Here is an 11,025-nt window from a genome sequence, read left to right as displayed (position 1 = left end):
ATACTCAAAGGCATATCAACGAAATAATCTTCCACCATGGCAGTTTCGGACGCACCAGAGTCAAAATGCGATGTGTCAGTCTGTTAATTCAATGCATCTTGAAAAACGGCTAACAGCTTTCAAGTCTAATTATTGGTGCTGGCCCAGCAGGGTACGTACTTGCCTCTCAAACTGCCATATGTAAGTGACTGACCTGGTTTAGTCTGATGCTTGCTACTTGGATGGCAAGATGTGGCATCGACGCTCGCATAGTCGATAAGCGAGGCACCAAGATTTACTCTGGACAGGCAGATGGGCTGCAATTGCGGAGTCTGGAAATCTTTGACAGTTTTGGATTCGCCGATAGAGCGTGGAAGGAGGCGAATCATTTGATAGAGGTATACTTGTTCACCAACTTGGCTCGACTTGACTAACGACCTCGCAGTTTTGCATGTGGGCAAGTCTGCAGAAATCACCTCTTTCGACATCTCCTAATGTATACAGAACCCCGGTGAAGACGGTGTCATACGTCGGTCCGACCAAATCCCAGATGTTGTTCCTGGAATCTCCCGATTCAAGGAGATTGTTCTCCACCAGGGCCGTATCGAGCGATTCTTCCTCGATCACATCAAGAAGCACTCGAAGGATACCCTACGTGTAGAGCGTGGCGTGCTTCCCGAATCGCTCCATATCGACCAAGACCAAGTAAACGACCACTCACCGGACAACTATCCCATCACCGTGCAGCTGCGGTATCTGACTGAAGAGGAGGCCATGCCCGCCCAGAGCAAGGGCTCCAGCATCAATGACGCCCTTTTCCGGAGCAATCTGGCAAATGATGATACCCAAGATTTAATCGCAAATAGCAGACAGAAAGACGGTAGCACAGAGACTGTGAGGGCAAAATACGTTGTTGGGTGCGACGGCGCTCACAGTTGGACCCGAAAGCAGCTGGGCTTCGAGCTTGAAGGAGAGCCAACAGACCACATCTGGGGCGTACTCGACATTATTCCCATCACAGATTTTCCCGATGTTCGAAAGCGTTGTGCCATACATAGCGCGTCTTCAGGTTCAATGATGATCATTCCGCGGGAGAACAAACTTACTAGACTGTACATTCAGCTCACGGAAATCAAACCAGATGCTAGTGGTCGGGCAGACAGGTCGAAAATCACCCCAGATACTATCATCAAAGCGGCACAACGGATCATTGCACCCTACAAGTTGACATATGAATACTGCGACTGGTGGACCGCATACCAAATCGGCCAACGAGTAGGCAAGAACTTTGACCGCGACAGCCGCGTTTTCCTGGCTGGCGATGCTGTTCATACCCATTCCCCAAAGGCTGGCCAGGGGATGAATGTATCCATGCAGGACGCCTACAATCTGGGCTGGAAATTGGGACTGGTAGTCAAGGGCGTGGCTCAACCAAGTATACTCAAAACGTACCAGTCTGAGCGGAGACGAATTGCCCAGGATCTCATTGCATTCGATCACAAGTTTTCAAGACTCTTCTCTGGCCGACCGGCCAAGGATCTCATGGACGAAGAGGGTGTAAGCATGGACGAGTTCAAACAGGCATTCCAGAAGGGTAAGTACTGAATCTCTAAACCACAAAATATGCTGACGTGACTTAGGCGGTCTATTCGCCGCTGGTCTTTCGGTCGACTATGGCACAAGCATGTTAGTGGGCAAACCAGGCAATGCCGCGGAACAGGGCGATGGAACAGATGTATCGTCCAAGACACAAGTCATTGGCAAGCAAGAACTCGCCTCGGAGACGAAGATAGGTATGCGTTTCCCGAGCCACCAGGTTCTCAACCAGTCAGACGGCCGGGCATGGGAGTTCCAGCAGAAGTTAAAGAGCGACGGACGATTCCGCATCATCGTCTTTGCCGGCAATGTTGTCAACCAAGAGCAGAGTACTCGCCTAAAGGGCTTCTGCCAACGCCTCTCATCATCACCACTCCTGGCTCCGCGGCTCATCAAGGACGTTGATGTGCTCACCCTGCACTCATCCAAGCGTATCGAGGTCGAGCTGCTAAGAGACTTCCCCGATGTTCTGCATCCCTTTGATCCTAAGACTGGATGGGACTATGACTCGGTGTATGTGGATGATGGTAACTACTACGAAGCATTTGCAGATGCATACAAGAAATACGGTGTGGACAGAGAAAAGGGCTGCGTCGTAGTCGCCAGACCAGACCAGTATGTAGGATACATTGACACGCTCGATGAAGCGGGACTAGAGGGGGTGGAAGCATATTTTGCAGGCATTCTCAGGACGTAGACAGAAGCAAATCTAGATTTCTGCACGTTAATGCACACTGTCTCTCAACAGCGCCGCAGTATCCTGCAAACGCCCTGTTCACATATGCATGGACCTGTATGACGTGCTTCAGCCCTAAATCGTACACGGTGTGACGGATCAGGCGTCTCCCAGGACAACCACACAACCGCTAACCGTGTAACGGACGGCGATCTCCAGCCAATTGACCACGACAGCGTGCACCGTCCCACGCGGCTGCGGACGAATAATGGTTGCCATGCTGGTGTGCAACGGTCTAAGCCTGAAGTGGGTCAAGTCTGGGGGCCGTACCTGGCGGCTCTAGGGCTGGGCGGAGTGTTGGCACGACAACCGTGGAAGAAACAACACCGCCGGATGTGCCGCCTCGCATTAACTCTAGAGCCCAGCGACTGCATCGATTCCCCAGAAACATTAATTTAGTATTCCCGACGTCGCAATCGCTCTTCGAGTGACACTAGAGAAAGAGTACGACGCTTCTACCACATCTTGGACTCTCTTTTCCTTTTTTTCACGACTCACCGACATATCATGAACGGACCCACCACCCCAGGTGGTGCACACTATGGACGGCCACCTGCATATGACGACGAAGACGGCTCCCCTCAGCTCCAAGGAGGCTCAACCATGCGTTTGTTGACAAACGTGGACGATAGCCAAAGCTATGTGTCGTGAGTATTAGTTTTCCTTGTTTCTTCACTTTCACATTCACTTGCGTCCCACGTTTGTGGACTCAATCTCATTCCTGTACCAGAAGACGCTCCTTCGAGGACACTTCAAACATGTCGACCGCAAATAGCACCGCTGCGGCCCTGGGCACGCACATGACGCCCTCTGAGGCGGGCAAGCAGAGGGAGGCCGAGGCCGAAATCCACGACTTCTTGCGTGAGGCTGGCAATGCGCTCAATGCGACTGGAAGCGCGGCGCCAGCGCAAACAAACTCAGCAGGCAGAAAGTCATTCAGACAACAAGCCATCGGCTGGATGTCGCCTTCAAAAACAACACCATTGCAAGACCCAGACTTACCGACCCATCACTCTCACAGACAACCCCAGCCAACATCGCGCATGTACCACCCATCACCATCTTCAGTATCCAGCCTGTCGAGGACACCCTCATTAATGGACAATGCCCCCAACATGCCCCCTCCAATTGATGACGACTACGTCCCCTATCGACGGTCAATATCGCCTGATCGGCCGTATTCACCCACACGCACATCAGTCGACTACTCGCGACCGCCTGCTTCAGTAAATTCCTACGAGCCATACGACCTCCATGGCAGTCCGCGACCAGGCAGCCCTCAGCGGCCATTGCCACCCCAGCCTCTGTTCACTGCTGGCGGAAGGCCTGGCTCCCGCGATTCGGAGCGCACCATGGACATGAGCGACATGCGCTCAATACCCATGCATGACGACGATGACCCATTCACCGAGATGGGCGACGATCGACCAGAGTTGCGCTCGCGAGACTCTTATCTGACCGACGACACATACACAGACGTCTACACCGAAGTAGACGAAAAGGCGGAGCACTACGGACCTGCTCCAGATGGTGCGCAGGCCCGACGTGGTGCGCGAGACGCAGTCATGACGAAGAAGGAAGTTCGCCTGATCAACGGTGAACTCATTCTCGAGTGCAAGATCCCCACCATTCTCTACAGTTTCCTTCCGCGACGAGACGACATTGAGTTTACGCACATGCGATACACGGCCGTTACCTGCGACCCTGACGACTTTGTGGACCGTGGCTACAAATTGCGCCAGAACATTGGCAACCCACGTGAGACGGAGGTCTTCATCGCCATTACCATGTACAACGAGAACGAAATCGACTTTACTCGTACAATGCACGGTGTCATGCAGAACATCAGCCACTTTTGCTCTCGTATGAAATCCAGAACTTGGGGCAAAGACGGATGGCAGAAGATTGTCGTGTGCATCATTGCCGATGGTCGTGGAAAGGTTCACCCTCGAACGCTTGACGCCATTGCTGCCATGGGCTGCTTCCAGGAGGGTATTGCGAAGAACCACGTCAACCAGAAGGAAGTCACAGCCCACGTCTACGAATACACAACCCAAGTCTCTCTAGATTCTGACCTCAAGTTCAAGGGTGCTGAGAAGGGTATCGTGCCATGTCAGATGATCTTCTGCTTGAAGGAACAAAACTCTAAGAAACTGAACTCGCATCGCTGGTTCTTCAATGCCTTTGGACGCGCACTCAACCCCAATATTTGCATCTTGCTCGATGTCGGAACCAAGCCAGGCCCCAAAGCGCTGTACCACTTGTGGAAGGCCTTTGACACCGACTCTTCGGTCGCGGGAGCAGCTGGTGAGATCACAGCAGGCAAGGGCAAAGCCTGGCTTGGTCTTCTCAATCCGCTTGTTGCATCGCAAAACTTCGAGTACAAGATGTCCAACATTCTCGACAAGCCATTGGAGTCGGTCTTTGGCTACATTACTGTGTTGCCAGGTGCACTGTCGGCTTATCGCTATCACGCGTTGCAGAACGATCACACTGGGCATGGACCCCTTAGCCAGTACTTCAAAGGAGAAACGCTTCACGGTCAAGATGCAGACGTGTTCACGGCCAACATGTACTTGGCTGAGGATCGTATTCTGTGTTGGGAGCTTGTGGCAAAGCGAAGCGAACAATGGGTTCTGAAGTATGTTAAGGCGGCCACTGGAGAGACGGATGTGCCAGGTAAGATAGACACTCATCGCCCTTGTAGGACCATCTACTAATATGGTTGCAGATGCGGTTCCCGAGTTCATTTCCCAGCGTCGTCGCTGGCTGAACGGTGCCTTCTTTGCTGCCGTGTACTCGCTGCTCCACTGGAAGCAGGTGTGGGCCACTGACCACACTATCTGGCGCAAGATCCTCCTCCACATCGAGTTCGTCTATCAGTTCGTCCAACTGCTATTCACCTTCTTCTCGCTGGCCAACTTCTACCTTACCTTCTATTTCGTCGCTGGCTCCCTTGCCGATCCTGAAATGGACCCCTTCGGACACAACGTTGGCAAATACATCTTCTACATCCTGCGATACACATGCACGCTACTCATCTGTATGCAGTTTATCCTGTCTATGGGTAACCGACCTCAGGGTGCAAAGAGGATGTTCTTCTGGAGTATGGTCATGTATGGCGTCATCATGGCATACACGACCTTTGCTTCCTTCTACATTGTCATTGTCCAGCTGAAAGATCCCAAAGCCGAGAAGACGATAGGTTCAAACACCTTTACCAACCTCATCATCTCAACAGCAACCACCATTGGGCTTTACTTTCTCATGTCCTTTATGTATCTGGATCCCTGGCACATGTTCACCTCGAGCGCGCAGTACTTTGCTCTCCTGCCTTCGTACATTGCAACGCTCCAGGTGTACGCTTTCTGCAACACGCACGACATCACATGGGGAACCAAGGGTGACAACGTGGCAAAGACGGATCTTGGAGACGCCCGCGCAAAGACGAAGAACGTTGTTGAACTCGAGATGCCGTCCGAGCAACTCGACATTGACAGTGGCTACGACGAGGCGCTTCGTAACCTGCGTGACCGTGTCGAAGTACCTGAGCCCCCGATTTCGGAATCGCAGCAGCAGGAAGATTACTACCGCGCTGTGCGTACGTACATGGTCGTCATCTGGCTTATCTCCAATGCCATTCTCGCCATGTCTATCAGTGAAGCCTACGGCAACCGCAAGGTCACCAACAACTTCTACCTCACGTTCATCTTGTGGGCTGTCGCTGCTCTCGCCGTCTTCCGTGCCATTGGGTCCACCACTTTCCTCATCATCAACTCGATCCATGCCATTATGGAGACGAAGCTCAAGTGGCAGGACAAGATTGACGACAAGAAGAGCAATAGGACCGGTCTGGGTGGTGGCAGGAAGTATGGCAGGAACAAGTGGTGGAAGTTCGGTTTCGGTGGCGGCGTGTCATCCAGCTGGTTTTCGGGCAGCACAATCTCAAGCAAGCTTAGTAGCATGGCGCCTAGCAACTGGGGTGGTAGCAGTGTGGGCCGCTAGACGGGTCCTGCTTTAATTCTCACGGTAAGTAATGTGAAAAGTGAGTATAAGTTTTACGAATTTTACGAGTGCGCTGTTCTTGTGGGCTTTTTTGTTTTATGGAGATGAGTTATTGGAATGATACCTGGACTTGGAGACGCGAATGGTTATGTCGCACATATGTATATAGTTTCTACTAATGATGATGAGTAATGCTCGTCAATTAAATGAAAGCTTTTTATAGTTTGCAAGATGAATGCCATGACGATGTGATTGTCGTTTCCCATAGTCCCGTCATGGTCACATGCAGAAAGCTGAAAGCAACGCGCTGTGCCTGGGAACGACGCTCGGACCATGTTTACATGCATGCTACTCCACCATCATCCCGCCAAACACCCAAGCAGTGCCACGGACTTGCCCACCACACGCAACATTTTCAAAGCGACAACAAGATGGCGCCCCGCAGCAAAGTCGCAAACATCTCCTTCACTGTCGACTCCGCCTCGGAAGACGAAATGACGGTAGACGAGCTCAATGCGACCCAAAAACCTGAGTCCAACGGCGACACCAAAGCGACAGGTCGCAAAGCGCGTGGAAACGCTGCGCAATCAAAGGCGGGCGCCTCTACGACCAAGGCGCCTGCTAAGGGACGGCCCGCGGCGCGCGCAACAAACGGAACTAATGCGACAGCTGCGAAGAAGAGTAATGGAGCAGTAAAGAAAGCGACCACAAAAGCTGGGCGCAAGGCGCAGGCAGAGGAGGATGATGCGAACGGAAGCGATAGCGACGAAGCGGCGGACGTTGAGGAAGAGGAGCCAGCGCCACAGGCCAAGTCGACTAAGAGAGGCAGGCCAGCAAAGAAGGCGCAAGAAGAAGAGAAGCGCGAGGAGGAATCAGTGCCAGTGCCGGCAAAGAGAGGGCGCAAAGCAGCAGTAAAGGAGGGAGCAGAGAAGGAGACCAAGCCCAAGACAACTGCAAAGTCAAGAGGAACAAAGCGCGCGCTCGAATCCGAACCCGAGCCGGAGCAGATGATCATCCCGGAGACACAGCCAGAACTAGACACAGAAACTATGGATATTTCAGAGTCGATAGAAATAGAGGAGATACCAGAGAGCATGCCACCACCGGTGCGGCCTTCTGCACGCCGAACACATGCACAACCGAATAGTAGGGCACGACGGACATCTGCTGGAGTGAGGCGGACAGGAAGCATATCAGACTCTGAGCGAGACCCCATTATGCGCCGGAAACTGGGAGACCTCACGAAGAAGCTCGACGCCATGACAGCCAAGTACGAAGCTCTCAAGGAAGCAGCATCATCTGGAAAAGAATCCAACTTTGATCAACTAAAGAAGCGGACCGACCAGATCACCAAAGACCAAGACGCCGTCATAAAATCTCTGAAACAGCAAGTCTCCGACACACAATCCCGCACCGCAGACCTCGCCTCACTCAAGAAAGAACTCGCCGCCGCCTCCAAAGAATCCGCACGTCTCGCCGCCGAAAACAAGAAACTCGCCGAGTCCCTCACAGCCGCACAAAACGAAAACACGACGCTCTCATCTAAACTCGCAGCAGCTCGATCCTCATCAACAATACAGCCAGACGTTAAGACTGTGCCCGGCAGCGCCGTCAAACCCCGAACCACAGGCGTCGTCCTCCCCGGCACCGTCGAAGCCGCAAAGGAAGCAACCCTCGCACGCCAAAAAGTCGATCTGTACAGCGACTTGACCAACCTCGTCGTTTTGAGCGTCAAGAAATCAGACGAAGGAGAAGATGTATATGATTGTCTTCAAACAGGTCGTGGTCGCAGTAAGTTTCCATTCCTCCCCCTCCAACCTACCTTTCGCTCAAAAACAAACAAACTAACAAATACAAAAAAAGCCCTCCACTTCCACCTCACCGTCGCCCCCGGCTCCAGCCCCGCCGAAGAAACAGAATTTATATACCAACCCCTCCTCGACGAACAGCGCGACAAGGAACTCCTGGATATCCTACCAGATTATCTTACGGAAGAAATTTGCTTCCCCAGTGCGCAGGCTGTCAAGTTTTATTGCAAGGTCCTGGATAGTATGAATAAAAAGGTTGTGCTTGAGGACGAAGGCGAGAGCGAAGATGGAGGCGAGTGAGTTTTGTAAGAAAGAAATACGACTTGCTTTGGGGTTATGTGGGGTTGCATGATGGGGATGGTGCATTGGATGAGAGTGTTTTTGGCGTGTTTGGTTGCCTTGTTGTAGTATCGAATGATACCCCCCCTTCTTCCCTTCAATTCCCATGTTTTGTTCTTCGTGTCTTCTTGAGGTATGATGGGTTTGCAACGTACAATCTACGCTGTTTTTAGCAATGAGAACATATGTATACAAATGATGTGTTTTCGTTTTGTTTTGTTGGTCATTCGATATCCCCAAATCGGCTTCATTCTTTTATCTACACAAATTTTTTCTTTTCCCCTCTTGCTCCGTCTAACGTTGCAGAGAGGTCAAAAAAAACCATCCCCCTCCCCCTGCGAAACCGTGGTATATTGGGTAGGTATATGTCCATCCGTCACAATGGGGGTTATACTACTGCCATATCTTTCCTCTTGCGGTCGAAACGGTGCGCTTATTTATTTTCCTGAGACCTTGTCTGCGGCCTTCTTGACGTACTCCCTGTACAAACAGTACTTGTCAGTTCTGTATTCGCTGCAATGGTACCCGAAGCTATCGGTAAGGAAAAGATGCAAGGAGGGGATAAAAAAACGCACTTGACAAAGTTCTCCTCTTCGCTGCTCTTCGCATTGATAGGAGGCGTAGTGGAGTCCTCGGCCTTCTTTCCGCCCATCGAGAGCGCAGCACCGGTGAATGTGGTGGCGAGCGTAGCAATCGCAAGCTATTCATATCTCGTTAGCCCCATCTTCTTGATCTACCCATCAATTCTACCTTATCCCTTCCCAGAGAAGCCGGAATGCAGAGAGCAATTGCTGCGACTGCAACACAGGAAACACCAATGCCTTCAATTGATTGTCCTCCGGCGTCTTTCCTTTGCAGCCGAGGAAGCTCCACTGGGGATAGAGAAAACAGGACATACAACGTGCGATCCGACCTGGCGGCCGAAAATCGTGTACATAGCAACCATCTTTGCGGTAGTGAAGGCTGTGTGATCCGTTCCGAGGGGAAAATCGCAGGGAGGATATGAGATGCGGATGCGTCAATGGATGGCGGGCGGGCGGGTAGAGAACGGGTTCGTTGCAGTTCGGAGCTTGCTGGTCTGCTTCGGAAGAACGAGGTGCGTGGCTTGGCGGGCGAAGAAAATGTGGCTGAGGAGCTGTGGCTGGTGTGGCTGCGCGACAGGGATGGTAGGAGGTGGGGGGGGGAAATAAGGATTATGACGTGCGGCTGAGGTGGTGGGTTGGTTGGTTGTTGGCTAAAGGTCCCGAGGTTGCCGAGTGGTACGATGATAAGACTTGCGTGTGGAGTCTATTCTTTCTTACTAACGCTCTTTACCCTTTTGTAGACAAGACTTCGGATTGAATACTTGCGATTGTGTCGGAATGGCTAAAGATGCGAATAAGAAGGTAGAAGAGGTGGATGGTGTGCCTGTAGAGCGACGGGGAGCGCGTCCTGACTTTTCGGTTCCGCCGCCGAGGAAACAGCTTCCTAAGGAGCTTCAGGATACGCTCAATAATGAGGAGAAGCTGTGGGAGGTTATGTACGATGGCGAGTATGTTACCTTTTAACTGCCAAATCGCATACATCCATCGCAATGTGCAGATGGCTTCTGCCTACTGCTCCTCATGATAGCTAACACGCGACGACAGAGGCGACGACACGACGGATACATCTCTCCGCTATGCAGCCTACGCCTCGCGCATTCGCACCATTATGCTTTCTGCGCACCGCTATGTAGCCTACACCTCTGACATTGGCGAATCCTTCCGTCCAGTCGCCCACCCCTACCTGGTCAAAGGCGCATACGGCATCTCCTGGCTCTATCTCACCGGTGACGTCGCCCATGAAGGCTACAAAGCCTATTGCCGCAACCAGCGTACTCTGCACCCTGAGAAATTCATCGATGAGGCTGCGGATAAGTCGCTCGGGGAACAGAAGGACAAGGATATGGCGGCGACGGGGAAGTCGTTTGGTTCGGGTATCTTTGATAAGGTGCAGGATCTGGCGAAGAATGCGACGAGCACTGAAGGCGTCAAGTATGGCGGCGCCGCTAGTCCACTGACGGGTGGAGAGGTCGTTCCAGGGCGTATACCGGCCATTGAGGATTACAGGGCTGTCATGGCGCAGCGAGCGGTCTTCCAGGCTGTGGCTTCGATGGGATTGCCAGCTTTCACCATCCACAGCATTGTCAGGTATTCTGGGCGTGCGCTCAAGGATGCAAAGAACAAGACGCTAAGGACCTGGGGGCCAATTGGGGTAAGTCATGTTCCATCGTCCAGTGTATGTGGTTGAGAGAGTACTGACACATAATAGCTGGGTCTTGCGGCCGTTCCTTTCTTACCCTATGTGTTTGATGAGCCCGTTGAGCACGCAACTGAGTGGATCTTCTACAATGCATTCAAGACATTTGGAGGCGAGAAGGCTGTCGAGGGGAGACCAGTGATTGGAGCAAAGGAGCTGAGGAAAGAGGAGACCGAGGCGAATAAGTTGAAGAAGGAACTCTAAAGTGACTTGAGAATCATGACGAGACATCCCTCTTCATCTATCTGTAAATACGATACCCACAAAGTATACGATACGCTC

At 52.1% G+C, this 11,025-nt stretch overlaps 5 protein-coding genes across 5 annotated transcripts; 4 read left to right on the top strand and 1 right to left on the bottom strand.

The window, feature by feature from the left end:
• Positions 1–36: 36 nt before the first annotated feature.
• COCCADRAFT_88943 (uncharacterized protein) lies at positions 37–2,272 on the top strand (the record flags this gene model as incomplete). The annotated part of the gene is made up of 5 exons (XM_007711375.1): positions 37–74; positions 125–151; positions 203–377; positions 484–1,573; positions 1,620–2,272. 5 exons carry the CDS (start codon positions 37–39, stop codon positions 2,270–2,272), a joined length of 1,983 nt encoding a protein of 660 aa, XP_007709565.1.
• A 797-nt stretch (positions 2,273–3,069) lies between these two features.
• On the top strand, positions 3,070–6,316 carry COCCADRAFT_88921 (glycosyltransferase family 2 protein; the record flags this gene model as incomplete). Its single annotated transcript, XM_007711374.1, has 2 exons — positions 3,070–4,990; positions 5,043–6,316. 2 exons carry the CDS (start codon positions 3,070–3,072, stop codon positions 6,314–6,316), a joined length of 3,195 nt encoding a protein of 1,064 aa, XP_007709564.1.
• Positions 6,317–6,810: 494 nt separating this feature from the next.
• On the top strand, positions 6,811–8,424 carry COCCADRAFT_34424 (uncharacterized protein; the record flags this gene model as incomplete). Its single annotated transcript, XM_007711346.1, has 2 exons — positions 6,811–8,107; positions 8,180–8,424. 2 exons carry the CDS (start codon positions 6,811–6,813, stop codon positions 8,422–8,424), a joined length of 1,542 nt encoding a protein of 513 aa, XP_007709536.1.
• Positions 8,425–8,900: 476 nt separating this feature from the next.
• COCCADRAFT_88936 (uncharacterized protein) lies at positions 8,901–9,409 on the bottom strand (the record flags this gene model as incomplete). Its single annotated transcript, XM_007711373.1, has 3 exons — positions 8,901–8,943; positions 9,039–9,163; positions 9,362–9,409. The coding sequence occupies 3 exons, from the start codon at positions 9,407–9,409 to the stop codon at positions 8,901–8,903; spliced, it is 216 nt and encodes a 71-aa protein (XP_007709563.1).
• A 415-nt stretch (positions 9,410–9,824) lies between these two features.
• Positions 9,825–10,947, top strand: COCCADRAFT_89008 (uncharacterized protein; the record flags this gene model as incomplete). The annotated part of the gene is made up of 3 exons (XM_007711372.1): positions 9,825–9,994; positions 10,092–10,698; positions 10,756–10,947. 3 exons carry the CDS (start codon positions 9,825–9,827, stop codon positions 10,945–10,947), a joined length of 969 nt encoding a protein of 322 aa, XP_007709562.1.
• Between the last annotated feature and the right edge of the window lie 78 nt (positions 10,948–11,025).

The sequence above is a fragment of the Bipolaris zeicola genome, assembly GCF_000523435.1.
Source record: "Bipolaris zeicola 26-R-13 unplaced genomic scaffold scaffold_28, whole genome shotgun sequence".
Taxonomy (NCBI): Eukaryota; Fungi; Ascomycota; class Dothideomycetes; order Pleosporales; family Pleosporaceae; genus Bipolaris; species Bipolaris zeicola.
Note: the sequence above shows the minus strand (reverse complement) of the source record. Positions and strands in the feature narration are given on the sequence as shown.